The 20,682-nt window shown below is 41.3% G+C and overlaps 1 protein-coding gene across 1 annotated transcript in view; it reads left to right on the top strand.

The window, feature by feature from the left end:
* VPS13D (vacuolar protein sorting 13 homolog D) overlaps positions 1-20,682 on the top strand; it is a 242,824-nt gene that overhangs the window by 126,396 nt on the left and 95,746 nt on the right. Inside the window, exons 55-61 of the mRNA XM_007463189.1 lie at positions 870-978; positions 3,161-3,340; positions 5,274-5,390; positions 6,218-6,367; positions 10,951-11,100; positions 12,059-12,155; positions 14,213-14,361. Of these exons, the coding sequence (XP_007463251.1) occupies positions 870-978; positions 3,161-3,340; positions 5,274-5,390; positions 6,218-6,367; positions 10,951-11,100; positions 12,059-12,155; positions 14,213-14,361 (952 nt within the window). The remainder of the gene's footprint in view (positions 1-869; positions 979-3,160; positions 3,341-5,273; positions 5,391-6,217; positions 6,368-10,950; positions 11,101-12,058; positions 12,156-14,212; positions 14,362-20,682) is intronic.

The following is a 20,682-nucleotide window of genomic DNA, read 5'->3' on the forward strand; positions in this document are numbered from 1 at the left end:
CTTGGAGCTACGAAATAGAAAGAGTTGAAGCTCCCATCTCTTCTCCCTGCCAGTATCTCATCACTGCTGATAAAGCTGTAGAGAAAAAACCTCCTGGAGTCTTCCACCATCTACAGACTTAGAAAACTGCTTGTGTAGCAGTGGAACATAAACCACAACTGGGGAGGAGCAGGACCTAGACACCAGGATCTGGAGTGGAAGACAAAAGACCAAGGCTATTATTGTACTGGGGGCTGGGGATGGAGATTCGGATTTATAAGTGATTTTTTTTTTCTTTAGTTTTTTTTTAAAAAATGTTCCATTATCTTTACAACAAGAATACATGTTTTTAAAGCCAGGAAAAAAAAAAATTTGTTTTTATGACTGACTCCTTGGATTCAAATCAGCTCTTTAACTTGGAATAAGTTATGTTCTTAGCCTGTGCCTCAGTTTCTCCATGAAATCAGTGTGTTTTCAGTTAATACCTTGTTTACTTCCAAAATGACTTTAGATGACTTACAAGTTAAAACCCATTACAAAATAAAAGTATTTGGAAATAAAACAGAAAAGGATTTTTGAAAATATTTTAAAAAACCTTTCTTGTGCTACATGACAGCTTGTCATTGTGAGAAAACAAGAACCCCTGTTATATGTATTAAATTGTGAATCCTTTAAGTATTCATATTTGTGTCCTCATTGCTTTCCATTTTGTTTTATTCCTCTTTGCTCATTGAGAGATACCTGGCTGCCATAGGATTCAAGCTAACTGCCTGTTAGATTTTAAGGGCAGAGGATATTGGAAGGAAGAGGAGTGAAACCGCGATCCTGATACTCTCTGCAGGCCTGAAATATTTGACTCACAGGACTTGTTGCATTTTCCTTTCTTCTAGATACGAGCCGCTGATGCTAAGAAAGCCTGATCGCAGGCGAAGCACAACCCAGACGTGGAGTTTCCGAGAAGGGAAACTGACCTGTGGGTCACACGGTTTGGTTGTCCAGGTTAGTAGTTTTTGACATCCCCGGTTGCAGCAAGCAGTGGTTGAGCGTTTTTTTTTTTTTTTTTTTTTTAACAAAGTCTTAATTAGGATATACATGAGATGTTGAATGGGAAAAAAATAATTACAATGCAAATATGTATTATTTCATCTTAGGAAAACCACGAAACTTTGTGCATCTCTGCATATTCACACGGGAAATGTTATTGAAGGTGATATGTAAGAAATGTATTAGGAATGGTTGCTTCTGAGTGATGGTTTCTCTTTTTTTCCCTTGGCTTATCTGGATTTTTTGTCTTTGATGAGATAAATTACCTATATGTCATTTTAAAAAGGAAGAAGGAAAGCAAAATGTCAGCTAAAAGCCCACCACTAAGTTAGATGGGTTAGTTTTAGACCTGTGAGGTTAAAACCATCTTTTATAAAGTGTTCTATGAGATGGTGAGTAATCTTCATGGGCTCTGCATGCCCTAGATTCTGTTTACTTCTGCGTTCTCAGTGGTCCCCAAATAAACCTTTCGTTGTTGTAGCAAATGTCGAAATGAAGATTGCTGTTCAGTCTCCCCTGCCTTCAAGTCAGCCAGTCCCCACCCCGTGAAAAACTCCCAGGTACTTTATAAGCAAATGTGTGTTTGGAAAGTTCCAGGAATTTGGATTTTCTCTCCTTCTGGCTTCAGGCCAGGAATGAGACCATGGATCTGAGATGAGTGGGTAGGAAGGTGTCTCAGAGGTTTGGGCATAGAGCAGAACAGCACGTGTGACTGTGTGTGCAGTTCTGCCTCAGCCTGGGACTTTACCCAGAAGGTAAACACTAGAACTTCAGGCCCAGAATCTAGAGAGCTCTTAGTGTGTTTGACCCTGGTGGAAACCAGGCTGTCCTTCCATAATGGGAGCCTGTTCTCCGGGGGAGCGAGCAGAACTGCAAGGAGCCTCTGACTGCTGTTTGGTGAGATTTATTTTCTTTATCTCTCGTGCCCTGAGCTTTTTTCATCAAAGACAAGCTGCTTACTTATATGAAGCACACATCTGGAATGGATTTGTGATTTTCAATTAGCAATGCAATTCAGACTTCTAGAGGCAAAAGAGGGCTTGTTATAATTGTTGGGTTCCGTGTCTGACCCTGACTTCTGGTTTGTCTCTAAAGCCCATGTAATTCCAATTCTCTTAGAGCATCCTGCCCAACCCACCGCCCCCCACCACCCAACCAAAAAAAAAAAAATCCCTTTCTGGTGTTTGTTGTTTCTTGAATCTGTTTCATCATTTCTCTGAGTGACCCTATAATAGCAGTATTCAGCAGAGCAGAATGTGTTTTGGTTAGGGAAATAAACTTGTTACAATCTTATCATTCTGAATAGAATAATTGAAGGCATTAAAGCATTTTCTGACACTACCCTTATAAGGCTGTGTATGCACTTTCTTTCTAAACTTAAAACAGTTATAAAAGCTTTCTCCATGTTAAAGTCTGTCCTATAAACCCAGCTCAAGTTTTCCTTTTCATTACTCACTATTTAAAAACTAACAGAGGGGGATCTAGACACTTTAGCTATTATCTTCTCTAGCCCTGTATTCACTCTCCCAAAGGCATCATCCTGCAGACGTCCGTTTTACTTGGGGCATATAGCAAGAAGTTACTTTTCTCGAAAGGCCCGAATAACTGGCTATCAGATGACATTCACATTTCCCTGTTTCATTTTAGAAGAGGCACCATATTTTGAATTTTTGATTGTCCAGCCATATGCCTGTTTGGGGAGGTTTTCAACTCCAGAATTTGCTTTTTATTGGAAAGCTCAGTGATAGTGATACTTTTTAAATTTTCAGAATGTTTCAGCTTTTGAAGCAAACCCTAGTGAGAATACTCAGAGAAATAGGGTTTTTGGTACTTTTTTTTTTTTTTTTTTAAGCTTATCTTAATGACTAGAAGTTACTACTAAACTAATATACTGTATTCATGGAATTATCTTACCTTGAATTCCCTAAATTCACGTAGCATAACTTTCCATCTTGCCCAAGTAATCCTCCTGTTCTTTATCATCTGTAAAGCTGAAAAAACAGTAAATGCTTTGCTATATGTTGACCATGACCCTTCAGAAGAGAGTTTAAATCTGGTAACTTGTTTGAAATGACATGTTAAATTGTCAAAGTCAGTGCCTTTGCCTTTTCTTACACATCTTTACTCCATCCTGTAGGCCAAAGGAGGGCTTTCTGGTTTGTTTGACGGAGCTGAAGTTGTTCTTGGTCCGGACACATCCATGGAGCTTTTGGGGCCAGTTCCGCCTGAACAACAATTTATTAACCAAAAAATGAGGCCTGGTTCGGGAATGTTGTCCATCAGGGTCATCCCAGATGGACCAACTAGAGCGCTCCAGGTGATGATTTATCGTAAGAACTGACCTGAGTCTCATGGTGCTCCCCCCGCCCCCACGTGGTCGGTCATTCAGCAGATGTTTGTTGAAATATCCGTGTGGATGTGAGGACGGCGCGTCCTTATAAAGTGGGGGTGAGACCTGCCTCACAAAGTTGTTATAAGAATCAGAGTATAAGTAAAATACGAGATGGTTTTTAAAAAGTCTAAGAATTATTTCGTAATCACTTATAAGGGAAGAGAATCTGAAAAAAAAGATAAATATGTATGTGTCACTGAATCCCTTTGCTGCACACCTGAAACTAAAACAACATTGTAAATCAACTCTACTCCAATCATAATAAAAAAAAAGAATGAGTAAAAAAAAAAAGTATAAGAATTAAAGAAGATAATGCCAGGAACAGTACATATTATTATCAATCGTCATATATGTTTATTATATATTTAAATAATTGATATATTAATAACATTGACAACAAGGAGATATACGAAGTCTCTAATCAGATAATTAACATGTTGTGTTATGAAAGTAGGAGTGGAGGGTGCTAAGGGGCGTATCTGGAAAGGATTTGTATGCCCAGAGTTGGAGACTGGCAGGGGCTTCCTAAGAGAAGTCGCACTTAAGCTGAGATCGAAATGTTAACTGACGGGAGTTAAATCACGAAGGAAAGGTGGAGGGGCTGTGCCTTAAGAATGAGAGTATTCGTTCGCCAGTTATTAACTGAGCCCCTGTTAGAGCCAGGCACGGTTCTAGGTACTGAACCTAGACTAGTGAACAAACAAAGTTCCCTGCCATCTTGGAGCTTACATTCTAGTGGGGTAGATAAACCATGAGCAATAAACAAAATAAGTAAATTATATGTATATGGGAAGTTATATATCTCCACTGAAGGCCTGGAGATAAAGGAGAGTGATCCAAGTGGCACATAGAATATGCTAAGAAATAGGCAGGGGACCGAAGCAGGGGCCAGAACATTAAAAGCCTGATACATGCTAAAGATTTTGTGTTTTTTTCCTATGGCAACAAAGAGTCAGGGAGTGACACGATCAGAAATTTATTTTAACTTGCTCACTCTGGCTGCAGTGTGGAGAATCGGAGTGAAACTGGAGACAGAGAAAGACCAGTTTGGAGGGATCTGGATGAGAGATTATGGTGACCCGAACTAGAATACATGGCAGGGAGGTGGACATGAGGAGGAGGTTGGAGAGAAATGAATAGAAATGAAAGCTTGTTAGGGGGCAGAGTCAGTCAGACTTAGTGATTACTCGAATGTGCAGATGAGAGAGAGGAAGGAGTCGGGAATGGCCTTTAGGATTTTGATTTGGGCAGCTAGGAGGATGATAATCTCCATCACTAGGAGATGTACACAGAGCAGACTTCTGGGGGGAAATGAGGAGTTAAGTTTTGGACTTATTAAGTGTATGGTATCTACAGGAAGGTGTCCGGAAGTCAGTGTAAGTATGGGTCTGTAGCTCAGGGAGAGTTCTGTGCTGGAGATAACGGGTTTATCAGGCATGGGGAATTAGAGTTAAGGAAAAAGAAAAGATGTTGATGTGTAACGGCAAATTCTCTGAGATAGTACACATAATCCACAATATCTCTTTAAAAAGCACCTTTCTCTTAAGGCAAAAAATGAATGCCTTGATCCTGAGGTTTGCATGTTTTGACTTGAGCTATAATTCTAGATCACCTACAGATGCCTAACTCCCACCGTATGAAGCTCTCAAGGTCTACAGCTTGGTGTTAGTCATAGAGACTCAAGACCAAATTTGCTTCATTATTATATAAATCTTACCTTAGCAGTGCTTTGGAAACCATTAACTTCCATAGGATTATTGAGCATATAGTGACTTTGACTTACACAATTGGTATGGAGTGGGTTTCGCAGTGGAAGTTCGAGCCCTCTTAGTAAGTACAGTGTTTTATTTGACCGCAGATAACAGATTTCTCCCAACGGAAAAATGACCGTTCATCGTACGAAGTGGATGAACTTCCTGGTACGGATCAAGAGCTGGAGAAATTAAAGAATCCAGACACAGAGCAGGAATTGGAAGTACGTATTAGCTACTGCAGGGTCATTTCGTCATTACACATTTGTTTAGAATTTTTCTCTTTGGTTTTCTCAGTTGAGACCTTCTCTTTTCTTTCTGACCTCTGTGACTTCTAAGTATCAGTGTTACTTCATAGTATTTAATGTTACCACATCATGAATGTGTGAATATGTTACTTAAATGACAGCTCAGGTCAAATCAGAATGTAACAAATGTTGTTACAGTAAGATGAAAATAAAGAAAGCTAAATTATTTGAATTTAAATAGGAGTGAAGGTTGAGAATAAGCAAACTAGGTTTTATCTTTTTGGCCCCAGTTGACTCTGACATCTTCGTTTCCCTGGCCCTGTTTGGGCATTGGAAAGAAAGTGAAAAGTGTGGAAAGGAACATGAGATAAGTGTGAAAAAGCACATTATTCCATGTTTATTCAGTAATCTTAACAACAAAGCACCTATATGTAAAGCACTGTATTGGATGTTATAGAAGTTTGGTCAGTAACTTAATAAGAGCTTGTCTCTCAAATAGGGACAAAGATTCTCAAATGATTACTTTCCTGTAATGAGATGCAGAATGTCATCAGTGCTCCGGTAGAGGTGTTATCATATCACTGTGGAGTTCTGGTTGGGGTGGGGAGTGTGCCTGGAGAGGAGGGCTTCTAGTGAGATGATGGAATTTGAGCCGTCAAGGTGAGTAATACAGCTCCTACATGGTTTTCATCTGCTTAGAGGCAAAGTAGAGGGATTTAAAGCCATTTATTTCCTTGTCCTCTCCTGGCTACCTTGAGCTCTGTTTTAAACTGTCAGTGTGCCATATTTTGGTTTCCTTTCAGGTGCTTGTGAAGTTAGAAGGTGGAATTGGGTTGTCTTTAATTAATAAAGTCCCAGAAGAACTGGTCTTTGCAAGTCTTACGGGAATCAATGTGCACTACACACAGCTGGCCACCAGTTATATGCTAGAACTCAGCATACGGGATGTACAGGTGAGAGGGGGGCGCTTAGGACTTGTTGATCTCCTTTTCTTCGTGCTGAACAGCCGACCAGATCAGTGTTTGATGTTCTAAAAACTTTAGTACTTTGGCACAAATTTCTTGTGGTCTTCAGAAAATCGTTCTATGAAAAGAATTCTTTTACCTGTATTTGTCTTACTAATTTTTCTGTAGAGCAGAATTCTGAATATAGCAGCTAGTCCGTCAGTAACTTAGATAACTTGGTCAAGGTGGCATGGAGGAAGGTGACCCATGGTCCCTCATCTTGCCAATAGAGAAAACAACGGAAATCATCTAACCATAATTTAGAGGAACTGAAGTTCACCATAGGGAGAAAAACAAGGTAAGTGGACTTGTGCTTCCGACCAAGGTGGAGTAACAGAGACCTGATTTACTTTCCTACCTGAAGCACCCCCAAAGTCCAGATCAAGTAAGGAGACAACAGATTCAAGACACTGGACATCAGGCAACAAAGGACAGTGATCCCTGAGAGGTGGGAAACAGAAGAGGTGAGCCCTGCAATCACCCCAGCTTGCTGCCTTGAAAAAGTTTCCAGGCCATGTCACCAGGCGGAGAGACTGAGACAGAACCCAGCAGAGTGGATGAGCTGAACAGGGTTAAGAGTCCTAGGACCAAGGCAGCCAGAGTTCATAGGACAGCAGACCTGGGAGGAGCATGCTGCACAGAAAGAAATCTCAGGAGATCTGCAGAGGGCCCCGCAGATGGTCAGCAAAGGACAGATGAGAGGAGCCTACCATCCGAAAGGGTCATAGCACCGGTCACAGCACCGGCTGCTCACCGCCAGCCACACTGGGAAAACTGATAATTATGGGACATTGGGAGGAGCCTTCCAGAAAGTCTTGGGCCTCCGTGGTGAGCTATGTGCCCTAGGCTGAGCACTGCTCCAGACCTAGCTAACAAATCAGTCACACAAAAGGAAACTCTGAAAGAATCAAATCTGTTTCCAAGTAAATTAACCATGTCCCTGAACAACAAAGCTCAAGATTTAATGGAATACAGAAACATCCAGCGCCCAACAAAGCAAAAATCACAGTGTGTGGCATCCTATCAAAAATTACCAGGTGTGCAAAGGGGTAGGAAAACACAATATATAATGAGGAGAATAATCATTCAGAAGTAACCCAGAGCTAACACAGTTGTTTGGATTTTCAGAGAAGGACATTAAAACTCATTGTAACTATTCTATTCTACATGTTCAAAAAGTTGAGTCAGAGACATGGAAGATATAAAAATCTCAAATCAAACTTCTAGAGATTAAAATGGAATGGAAAAAACACTGGATTTGATCTGTAGCAGAGGACACAGTGCAGAAAAAATGATTAGTGAACTTAAAGACATAACAAGAGAAACTGTCCAAATTGAAATACCCAGAGAAAAATAATCCAAGGGGAAAAAAAACCCACAAAGAGACCAGCATCAGTGACCTATGAGAAAACTTCAGGCAACCTAATATATGGATAATTGGAGTCCCCAGAGGAGAGACAGAGAGGAGGAGACAGAAAAAAAAAAAAATTGGAAGGAATTTTGTACTTATTATGTTTGTTAGAGGGTTTTGTTCTTGTTGTTAGGTAAATGTCTGCCTTTTTTCTTTTTTTAAATCATGAATAACTTTTAAAAGTCATGAATTAGGGACTTCCCTGGTGGTCCAGTGGTTAGGAATCCGCCTTCCAACAAAGGGGACGTGGGTTTGATCCCTGGTCCAGGAACTAAGATCCCACATTCCGAGGGGCAGCTAAGCCCGTGCACCCTAACTATTGAGCCGGCGTGCTCTAGAGCTCGCGTGCCACAACTAGAGAGAAGCCCGTGCGCTGCAGTGAAGGATCCTGCATGCTGCAATGAAGATCCCATGTGCTGCAATTAAGACCCGATGCAGCCAAATAAATAAATAAACATTAAAAAAAATTTAAAATCATGAATTAAATTCAATTTTATTTTTTTTTCAAAAAAAGAGATTTTGACCATAGGTTTTCCAAACTTAATGAAAACTATAAACTCACAGAAGCAGCTCAAACACAAATCCACATTCACACCGTCCCCTGCGCCTCCCCCCTGCCCTGCCACACATACGACACGAAGGAAACTGTACCAAGGTACGTCATAATCAATTATTCAAAACCAGTGATAAAGCATCCATATTAAAAAAGCCACGTTCTTCACAAGGAACAAAGGTGAGAATGACAGCCAGTTTCTTATTGGGAACAATGCAAGTGAGAATATGGTAAGCAACATCTTTAAAGTGTTGAAAGGGAAAAAAAAAAGCTGCCAACCTAGAAGTCTGTGCCCAGCAAATATATCTTTCAAAAACAAGGGTGAATTAAAGGTGTTTTTAGACATTCAAAAACTAAAAGGACTCATTTCCAGCAGATCCACACTACAAGAAAATGTTAAAGGATTATCATGCCAAAACCCCTTTTCAGAAGAATTTTTTCTTTCATCATATATCACAAATAGCAAAGAGTTCAGGCTAATGACATCCCATTTGTTTGAGGATCAAAAGTTAATATCTTGCACCTCTATTTCTTTGTCTTTCTTTTTTGATCTTACAGAGAAGATCCGAGGAATCATTTGCTGTTCGTCAATTTCATTGACTTTTTACTGTAATTAAAAAGATTTTTTCTTTCCTGTAGTACGTCTTGATTTCATGTGTGCTGTAAATTGTAGAAAATAAATAGATTTGAGAGTTTACTGTGATTACAGTGCTATGAGGAAGAATTTTTAAGAATAGAAGATATAGTCCCACCCTTAGGGAGTGTCTAAATCTAATTGGGAGACTAAAACAAGAATCAGAAATTCGCAGTTAGTACACTTGTATCAAATGTGTTTGGGGAAAGAACAAAGAAGAGGTCAGAATAAGGTGAGACTTTATTGTCATTTCTATTGGGGGTGACAGGTGATTCATTTACTGGGTGAATTCTGACTGAGTTATCATCTGTGTGCTGGGCATGGCACTGGGCTCTGGAGATACCACCATGACTCAAAAGATGAAGTTTCTGCTCTCTGAGCTCACAGACTAGGGAAGAAGTCAGCCAATAAGTGAGCGAGCGAGCAAATAAATAATTCCAACCTGGGGTAGCTGCTGTGAGAGAATAAAGAGGGATGCTGCTGCTTTAGGTAAAGTGGCCTAGGAGGGTCTTCCTGAGGAAGTGGGAGCTGAGCCGAACTTGGAAGAATAGAACGAGAAAACCAGAGAAAAGGTATACTAGGGGGAAAATGTTCCGGAAAATTCTGAGGGAGGAGAGGCTTGCCCATCTTTGAGCAACAATGGGGAGGCTTGTGTGCAGGCATGGTGGCGAGCCTGGAGGAGATGGTATGTAGTGAGACTGGATCAGGTGGGCCCTTGGAGGCTGTGCTGAGGAGTGCTGTCCTGTCCTAGGAGAAAGGGAAGCCACTGCAGGGTGTCCAGGAAGGAGGGACATGATTTGTGTTCTTGAAAGATCATTTTGGCTGCTGTATAGAGAGCACATGGTAGGAGGCAAGAGCGGAAGCAAGAAGAAGTGCTCTAGGCCCCTCGCCCTTCTCGCTGTACCTTGAGAGCCAACAGAAGGACCATCTGCAGCGACTGTACAAAATGGTTCTGTGGGAACCCATGTGATACAATGGAAAGGTCAAGGGCTTGATGCTCGAGATACCTGCATTTGAATCCCAACTCTCCTGCTTACTATTATACCTTGTGAATGTGGGCAAGTAATTTTAACTTCTCTAAGCTTCTCTGTTTTCTTGTCTGTAAAATGGGGAGGAATAACACTTAACCTTTAGGGTTGTAGCGAGGGATGTGTTAGGTGATGTGTAGGAAGTATGCTTAGGGGTACCCGGCACATGTTCTCTCCTCTTTCCTCTTCCTAGTGTGGGCCTTTAGGGTAAAACAAAGTAAAGATGCTTGCTTCCTGCCGTGAGCCTCCGGATGTCCATAAACTTACCTGAGTGTGGAGAGTGTGTTCTCGGTGATGGTGCTGATGTGGGGGATGAATAGAGCAGTCCCCGGTGCCACTGCTTTCGTCACTCCATTCCTAGAAGGGAGTTGACTTTAGGATGGGCAACTGTGCCCATTTGGTAGCCATCTGCTACTGATTCTCTCGTTTGAGTTCTTCAGGGAATTTGGAGCAGGAGAAGCATTGATAGCCTAGTGGTTGAGAGCGTTCGCTTTGGGGACAGAGAGAAGTGGAGTCAAGTTCTCGTTCTGTCATTGACTAGGTGTACACCCTTAGGCAGGGGGCTCTCTTCTCAGCTTCTTTGTCTGTGACATGAGGACGGTGATGGTCCCCAGGAGGTTGTGGTGAGGATGCAGCAGAGCCCTGAGTTTGATAACTTGGACAGGCTGGCCGTTGTGGGACTTGATGAGATAATGCTTGTGAGGGGACCAGCTCGGTCCGTGGCACACAGCACTCACCAAGTGAAGTATAGCTCCTCACTATTGCTATTATTGTTGCTGGTTTTAGTGAGAATATATTTTTCCAAAAGTACTTTCTGAATGACCTGCATATTGTGAGAGCTAGTTAAAGGTAAAAATGAAAACTGAGCAATTTGTCTGTTTTTGTTGCTGCTTTTTCATGTCCTAGGTGGACAATCAGCTCCTTGGCACCACGCAGCCCTTCATGCTCTTTGTGACTCCACTGAGCAATGAGAATGAGGTCATTGAGACAGGCCCTGCTGTGCAAGTGAACACGGTGAAGTTCCCCAGTAAGAGTGCGCTGACCAACATCTACAAGGTAGGCTGGTGGGCTTGATTTGTCCTCTCGCAGCCAAGGCTCAGAGCAGCAGTTCAGGCTGTGGATGGAAATAGTCCAGTGGGGGTAAGGCACTAAGCGACTCGATGTGTTGTGTAGCGGAATTGATGGAAACTCCTCTTAAAACTTCAGATTCTCAGTTGTGTTGTCGATGATTCAGCAGGCAACAGTACTGAATCCATAGGGGCCAGAGTCTGTATTCGTCAGCGTGAAGTCTTTGCAGGAAAGTATAGCACCTTCTAGATTGGTCGTGACCAGGCACGATCTCGATATATTATTAAAATAATAATCCAAAAATTAGCACACAACATTGTAAATCAACTATGCTTCAATAAAATAAATTTAAAAAAATAATAATCCAAGACTACTGGAAAAGGGATAGGAGGGGCCTGACCTTGGGACAGGCATCCTCCTCTGTAAGCTGCCACACTATTTACTAAAAGCAGATCATTCAGAAGTGATAAACTTTCTTTCCTGGAGAAGTCTTCACGTACAAGCTAGCGTTACAACACCAAATTCTGGAAAAGTGGGAGCTAAGACGTTGCTTCTCATATTTCTGGTCCTTTGTCACCAGCGCCAGTAGGGTCAAGCCTGCCTGTGGCCCTCAAATTCACAAGCCCAGTTCTGCTCCTTAAACTAGCTGCTGTCCATGTGAGCTCAGTACCATATACCACCGTGCATCTGAACGTGTAATCCTGACTAACCAGACACAGATGCCCTGGGAACCAAGCAATAGGATGGTGAATCGTCTACTAAACATCTTCTGGAATTTTTGATTCATTATAACAATGTAGAGAGAGATGAGCCAGAAAAAATTTGGCAGTATGATTATGAAATCACATAAGTAAAGAGACCACGCCATATCACAGGGGCCTTCTTAGGGCGCGGATGAGAGTTCCTCTGGCATTCGCACTGTAAATCAGAATTTCTTTATCTCTAGCATCTGATGGTCACGGCTCAGAGATTCACGGTACAAATTGAGGAGAAACTGCTCCTCAAGCTGCTGAGTTTCTTTGGCTACGATCAGGCAGAATCAGGTAATGTCGAATGTTCTAGGTGTGTATCTGGGAATTGGCCCAAGGGTGGCATTTTTTAGTCTGCTTGTGAAAATAGGTGGCCCCTGAATGCCTGGCAAGCTCCCTGTCCACTTCATAGTCTGAGCTGGGAAGCTGAGGTTTGTGGTTCAGTTCTCTTTCTAAGTATTGCTCGTTGACAGGTATTGAGATGTATCTGTGTACGAAAGAAGCTGCTCCAAGGGCCTCTGGTGTCCCAGCATACCCAGGGGCAGGCTTTTGGGAAGCAGTATATTGTTCCTCTTTTTTTTTCATGTTTTTTGACTCATCTGCTTTAAGATGGCAGAAATGATGTTAGTCATTTAGCAAACCGCTTTGTTTCCTAACAAAACCAGCTAAACCTTTGTTTATTAAACAGATTCAGGGCCAAGAATCAGAAATCCCTTCGGCAGTTCCTTTGGTTTAGCTGAGGAAAAAAAATTGGCTCGTCTCAACTCCTTAACTTTTTTTCACATCCATACCCTTATGCCTTAATGTAATTACAAAGGTTTCTAGTTACGTTACTCTTCTTTGGAGAGGGGAGTAGGATAAGCTTTTGAAAGACCTAAATTTTCCAGCAGCGCCACAGAAATTATGTAGCTGTCGTCTCTTTATTTTAGATGCCTCATCATGGCCTTTGCTAGACTGTCTATACAGCTTAGAAAGAAGTCAGTAATTCTTAGTCTTTTGAAGACTAAACTAAATACTGAGCCTAAAGAAATGATAAGATAGAGACCTTTAATGTTCATCTGCCCATGTAGGCTAAAGGGGGAAAAAAACCCCTGGGGACGTGTGTACATATGAACATACACGCACACAATGCAAGAAAAATATTTTTGCTCTGTTTATCCCAGACTTAGACTTTAAGCTTTAAGTGTATTTGGGATCAGGAGCAGATCCTGTCTGTTTAGTGCTGCGTTCTCCACTTTGGGTCAGAACGCCAGTATTTATTTGTGTTCAGAGAGCCACTTGAGCCTGCCTGCCAGGTATCTGTTCTCTTTGGTACCTTCCTGGGAAGTTTTACTTTAAATTTGATTGGACACGCTTTTCTTGTAAGTTGCTCTAAATAAATTTCTCCCCAAGCATTGTCTAGTGGATTTAGACTCTTTTGTAAAATCCTTGCCAGCCTTTCAGTGAGGAATCTCCTCTGCCTTCTATAACTATTCCTGTTCCCTGAATACAGATAAGCCTATCTCTGTTGTGGTATCTTCTTCTTTTTTTTTAACCTATTCCCTTCTTTCTATAAATAGAACTATATAAAAGCTTACAGTATAAATTTGTTTGATGTGTAGATATGTACAGTCTCTTTGGTTTTATTTCTAAAAGCACATGAATCCAAGTGCAAATAAGCTGCCCAGATGGGTGTGGGGACAGCATCAAGTTGAAGACCACATTGCTGTGTTTTAGCCTGTGTTCATCCCTTTTACTTCATGAGGTAACAAGTGAGAAATCGGCCTCCACTCTGCTATTTAAATGATGTCCACTGTTTGGGAGAGAGAGCCACTTGTCCTGATGTTGGTTCTTTATAGCCTGCAGCCTGTTTCTTTTTAAGGCATTATGTTTCGCTCAGATTCATCATTTAATTGGTCATGTTGTGCATGATGATTCAGTTAATCTACACTCCAAGTACTTATTTAGATATCATTTTCTGAAATAAATTCAGATAATCTGGGTCATTTATAATAATAATGATAACGACATGGTTTCTAGAAAACGCATCGCCATCAAGCACACCCATGACCTTTGGCTTTCCCACCTGGATTATTTTTTCCAGGGATGATACCTCCCAGATGGTAATAGAGTCGCAAATCAAAAGATTAAGCTATTGTACTTTTTGGGTCAGCAACATGAACCAGATCTACTTTTACAAAGAAATGGCATCAGGATACTGTACATATTACTGGGCCCTAAAAAATTAAATTTAGACAAATAGACGTTTACATTTTTCTGTGAGTTTCTTTTCAATGTGAACGAAAGTATTTGAATCATGAGACTTCAGAGGAAACTTATTTTTCAAGAAAACAATTCTACCTTTGTACCAGAGGTGGAAAAATACGATGAAAACCTCCACGAAAAGACAGCTGAGCAAGGTGGGACGCCAATTCGATACTACTTTGAAAATCTCAAAATCAGCATCCCCCAGATCAAGCTGAGCGTGTTCACCTCCAACAAGCTACCACTGGATCTCAAGGTGAGCTGCTAGCTGGGTAAGTTTTAAAAATGACTTTTCCTTGGAAAAGGATGCGTGTGTTTACCGCTCGCTTTTTCCGTCCAGCATCATCATTTGTAGCAGATATTTTTACAGGTTTTCTTTTTTGAGAATTTTTATCGACTCATACGTGTATGTACATATGTACAGTTGACCGTTGAATAGTGTGAGAGTTAGGGGCACCCACCCCTCCTCGCAATTGAAAATCTGCATATAACTTCCGTTATGTGCAGTTCTGCATCCGAGTAAACGGTTGAAAAAATCCACATGTCAGTGGACCATGCAGTTCAAACTAAATGTGTTGTTCAAGGGTCAACTGTATATTTCTTTTCTTTTCTTTTCTTTTCCTTTTTTTAATGTTTAAGTATGACTTTGCTAAAGATTAAAGAGTAACAAAAGAGAGTAAACACAGAATTACATAAAACCCCATCTGCCCTCTGCTTAGCTCTTGGCTCATCTCAGTGAGGTAAAAGCCTCCTTTCCTAGGGCCGCTCCCAGACTCGAGAGAAAAGCTGTAGCCAAGACAATATCTTCTTTTTGTGCCCGAGTCCTGCCTGCCCTCCTTCTCGCCTCCTAAGTACTCACCTCTTTTTGAATGGTTGACGGTGGAAATGTCTACTGCCTTCAAGGATGACGCGGTCACTTACCCACCAAGGTGTGGCCTCCCCTACCCACCATATCAGGATGGGACACTCCTACAGAGCATCTGGATATGCACTTGACAGATACAGTCTGAATACCATCTTTATTTTCTGCAGTAAAATCTATTAAAATTAAGGGATGCTTCTAGAATTCAAATCCAAGCCTATCTGACTCTAAAGTTTATGTACATTTTACCCCTATGCTGTGCTGTCCCTTAGAACATAAGGAGGCAGAGGATTTTAGAGCTCTGTGAGTCCTTAATGATCCCCTTGCTTGATGAACAAGGATATTGGAGTTCACAGTGTTTTGTCACTGAAGCCTGTGCAGTTGGAGCAGGAGTAGAACCCAGGTGATTGTTGGAAGGTCCTTCCTTAGGCGGAGTCTACATCTGCCTCCCTGCAGCCTGCGCCCCTTACTTCTGGTTCTTCCTCTGTTGCACTTGAAGATGGGTATCAGGGCATCTACCTCCCCACTAACCACCGGTCGAAGGCTTTCCCGCTGCCCCGTGCTGCCCCCTTTAAGATGCTGCAGGGTGGTCTCTCTTTCTGAACAGGAGTAGCTAGAGACGTGGACAAATAAGTAATAAACCTGGAGTCATAAATTTCCATGCCTGCAGGGACTGTGCCAGCAGTGAAGTGGGTGAAGCAGCCCCGGGGGCACCGTGGCCCTCAGAGTGTGCACTCTTCATCTGACGGGGCCAGTGCAGCTCAGCTCCAGCCAGTTGTTAATGGGGGAATGTGAACCCAGTGTTGCCAGGTCTTCGGATTTTTTAAAGTGAAGCCGGAAATCTGGATTTTTTTGTGGAATCTCCTGGTTTTTAAATGTTGGCAACCGATTTGAATTTTTTTGTTTTTGTTTTTAAGCCTTGTGGACCTAACAAAACACATGTGTGGGCCTCATGTGGCCTACAATTTGCCAGCTCACAACTTCTAAAATAGACTTATAGGTAACAAGACAGTAGTCTGGTCCAAATCAAACCGTTTTTGGGTAAGGACAGGGCAAGGGTGACTGCCTCATTAAGGCAGCAAACGGGATGAGTAGTTGGGAATGCAGGCCGGGGCCGGGGAGCTCCTGCAACCATCCTGAGAACAGTGCCTTCTCCATGGACTGTCCTGTCTGCTTAATTAGCTTTAACTTCACGTTTCCCAGGAGACTAAAGATACTTATAATTAGCATGGGAGTGGGGGGGGGGGGGAAACATGGGAAAACCACTATCTTGCTAATATCCACAAGTATCCACTTGACTTACGTGACCCTTTGGAATGGGTTTGTTTGATAAAGTATATATTCCCCCAGAACACTTGGCACTCACCCAACAAACCAATGTCGAGCATTTCCTGAGAGTTAAGAAGGACTTCTTGTTTTCTAAATCATCTTACTAAGAAACACAGACACCTAATTGTTCCTTCCAAATTGCTCCTGGTAGAAGACTTCCCCCCAGACTAACAAATGCAGTGCGATTTTCTGCAGTTGACGTAGCTTCAGGCCCCCAGTTCCTTGGCATTGAGGCTTGCGTGCTCGCCCTGCATGCAACACACTGCATGCAACACACTGCATGCAACACACTGCGAGTCGTTTAGGTTGAGTGTTTCATTTGGCGCTCTACTGAAGGAACATTCTCAAGGCGTTTTTCAAATGATTGCTAAACAGATTCAGTGGAGCAGCCACGTTATGGGGTGTGGGGCGGGGGACACCCTGAATGTGGCACCTTAATGTTTCAAACAGGGTGCTGGGAATTGGGACGTCAGAGTTAAATTCTCAGCTTACAGAAGTCACCATTTTATTGTGTCTTGCCTTCTCCTCGAGGAGTCTGGGACTCATAAAATAATGTCATTTATTCAAATAGTTTTCTAACAGAGTAATATCCCTTTATTAGTAGCTCTTAGGAAGAGCAGTCTGCTCTTAGAGATGAATATGTAACGGCTAAAAGTATGTGCTTAGGAAATGGAGTCCTGTCCCAGAGCAGGAATCATGAGAGTCTGACTAAAAGGTAACCATGTCTTTGGTATTGAAGGCATAATTATCTCGATTCTCTTGACTCCAGGCCAGAAGCGAGGCTGTCAGAAGTCTCAGAGGGAAGTCTCTTCAGGTTTACGCCGAGGGTACATTATTGCCAGATAGAGTGTCTGTTCAGAAGGACTCAAAGCAGTTTCACATCTGCTATCTCAATTGGATTCCTTACTCTGTGATGGAAGAAGGGGGAGATAATAGTTCCATCTCACAAATGCAGAGACGAAAGCACGGCATTCCCCGCGCCGCCCCCATTCGCCATTATTCTCCCAAGTTTGCATGTTAGAGAGTAGCAGAATAATATTGAAAGTGCCAGGTAGTTTATATGTTCTTTCGGTTTTCTTAAAGATCAAAAGAGTCCAGGAGCCTTTAAAAGGTTTCATAAGGTGGCCTACAGCAGCCCTTTTTCCATTTAGAGCATTGGGGTATTACAAAAGAAGGGCTTTAATTGAGCAATCTAGTTTGGAAGGAAACCCACATTTTAATGGTCAGAGAGCAAGAGGGTGGGGGTGAGGGGGAATTTCAAACAAAGACACTATTTAAAAAGCCTAAAACTGTCTTCTCAAAGGCTTGAAATAATTTGTTGGGAAACTTCAGACCCTTTACTTTTTCCTCCCCTCCCTAAATAAAAACCAGATTTGTTAAAAGGAAAAAAGATCCAGTATTGTTAATTGTATTTCAGAAAGTGCCAGAGAGGGAAATATCCCTGTAGTTTTAAACACTGTCCCAAGAGGGAAGTGGGCAAATACGCTGCTTCACATAAACAGTCTCTATGTACCATAAATAAACCTTTAAAGAATGAATTCCAGACAGTTTTGTTTAGTGCAGGATAAACTAAGAAAGGAAAGGACATGGCCCAGGGACTAGCTTGTGATCTGAGACCTTATGGCATATGGACAGGTATTTCTTCTTTCAACTCTATAAAGTTTCTGGAAGACTTCAGCGGTTGTTGTCTGGCGGAAGTAGGAATAGACATTTTCCTATTTTTATTAGGAACTTATGAGCACGGATTGCTTTCTCCAGAATCCATTTTATAACAGGAAACTGTCTGCTACTTGAGTAAATAAGCATCAGCCTTGTATACTACTGTATTTGATTAGTCATTCAGTTACTACAAGAAAAAGCCCTGTTTGGCTCGGAAAGAGGGAAACTCTCATCTCCCCTACTTTGACTCACCAGCACAACCTGAAGGTGGCGGAGTAATTCATACCAGTGGTGCCATATCTCAGCTTTTTCAAATGTGGGAGGCCCCAAAGCAGTATCAGGTAAAGATCATTTTTACTGAAAGGCCAGAGTACTTCCTTGGTTCAGACAAAGCACGTTAGCCGCTCAGAAAGGGGATAGTGTCTCTCATGAGGGCTCGGACAACTCAGTAGAGGTTTCGAAGGCTTTGTGTTGTGTGTGGTTCTGCTTCTTCACTGTTTGGTTGCAGTGAGAAAGTAGGGGTGCAAAGCTTTGTGCTGTACGCCTTTGCTTTGATCTCATTTCCTCTTTTCTGAGAAGAAAGTAATGCTCAGAGTTGTATTGACAAAACAAACTGCTGAACTGATGTCAGTACCTGGCTTTACTAGCATATCTACTTATTGTGGGTCTGAGCAAAGCAGTTGAGGCTACGGGGCCTCAGTTTCTGTGTCAGCGAAATGGGAAAAATAGTGCCTGCTCACTTCATCGTCGCTCACCACGTGCATGGGTGAGACATGCAAGAATGAACAGCAGAACATTTTTCAGGAGAAGTAAAAGAATCCTCTTTTCTGGTCTTCATGCTTTCTGCCTGTTAGGTAGTCGTGGTTGTGAAAATGAGCGTGTTCAAGTCTACGGTCTACTAATAACTAGCTACGGGAGTTTAGGCCACCCACTTAACGTTTCTTTGGTTTTATTTATTTAAAGAAATAAGAGTGTTAGGCTGAATTAACTTGAGGATGCTCTTAATCTCTGAAATGTTTTGTCCTGAAATTTAGTAGGAGGTTGCGAGTGACTTCCCAAGGCACCAAATGCAGTGGGCTTTTTTCTGTCCTCATCTTTGTCGGATCCTCTGCCATATTTGATGTTGCCGACCTCCCTGTGCTTGGGTTGCCCTTGCTGGCTCTCCTGTTATTCTTCTGTTGGGTTCTTCTCTTCTCCTAACCCATATGTTTATTAAAAAGGGCCATTTTTCTCCTCTGTGAGCTAAACTGTCTGGTCATATCACTTGTCCATTTAAAAAATCATTTTATTGGTCTTTTATCTCCTCTTATTTTAGAAGCTCTTTATAGAAGTTTTGTCTTTGTTATCAGTTGCAAGTATTTTTTTCTTTGGTTTTTCATTTGTCGTTTTTACTTTGCTTTTGGTGTGCGTATGTTTTTTAAAATCATACAGAAGCTTTCTATTTTATGTTGTCAAACTTATCAGTCTTTTGCCGTTTGAATCTGAATTTTGAGTCACAAAAAAGTTCTCCCACTCTGGTTTTAGACAATTTCATCTAGGTTTTCTTCGATTATATAACTTCATTTCAATTAAACATGCTCTTGTTCCAGAAGAATTTAAAGCAGACTCTGAAAATACATGCTAAAGGATTAAAAAATAAGTGAGAAAATAAAATAGAAAGTCCAGTAAATTGCACATTTATATTAAATTATTTTAATATAAAGGCATTTCAATTCAGTGGAGAATATAGAGATGTTTTAATAAATGCTATTGGACTAATTAGCCATATGGAAAAATATAAAGTTAAATTTATTATTCACACTCTGTATAAGAATAAATTCCAAGTAGATTAGAGATTTACTGACATTATTCGCATGGAAAAGTGTTTTTACGTTTAAAAAAAGGAGAGTATTTGGCATGCTCTCTAAAATCCGTAAAATGTCCATCATGTTAAATAAAAATATAATTGGAAAATAGACCATATCCAAAAATTGTTAACTGGCTTACAGCAGACCCAGACCAGCTGAGAACTACAAGAAAAGCTAGATTGAAAAAAGCCCCAAAGTCTGTTTGAAGGTATTGGAAAATTACCAAGACAGCCAGTACTTGAGGGGCCACGATTTATGAGAGGAAGGAGACTGGATAAGGTGAGCCCAGCATTTACTCTGGTTTTATTTTTGAGACAACTCTAATTTGTAAGTGGTGTAGGGAGAAAGGTAAATAAGTCAAGCAGAAAGCAGCTGCCCAGGAAAGCTGCCGAGGAACGCTTTGGGCAGTCTCACAGGGCTGGCCAAGCAAGAGTGAGACTCCATTGCTACTGAGAGAGCTAGCTGGTAATTGAGGGGCTCAGATCTTTTTTTTTTTTTTTTTAATTGAAGTATAGTTGACTTACAATGTTGTGTTAGTTTCACATGTACAGCAGAGTGACTCAGTTATACTTATGTTCTTTTCCATTACAGGTTATTACAGGATATTGAATATAATTCCCTGTGCTATACAGTAGAACCTTGTTGTTTATCTGTTTTGTATCTGCTAATCCCAAATCCCTAATTTATCCTCCTCTGACCCCCGCTTTCCCCTTTGGTAACTACAAGTTTGTTTTCTATGTCTCTGAGTCTGTTTCTGTTTTGTAAATAAGTTCATTTGTATCATATTTTAGATTCCATGTATAAGTGATATTATATGATATTTGTCTTTTTCTGACTTATTTCACTTAGTATGATAATCTCTAGGTCCATCCATGTTGCT

The sequence above is a fragment of the Lipotes vexillifer genome, unplaced genomic scaffold (genome assembly GCF_000442215.2).
Source record: "Lipotes vexillifer unplaced genomic scaffold, Lipotes_vexillifer_v1.1 scaffold109, whole genome shotgun sequence".
NCBI classification, from domain to species: domain Eukaryota; kingdom Metazoa; phylum Chordata; class Mammalia; order Artiodactyla; family Lipotidae; genus Lipotes; species Lipotes vexillifer.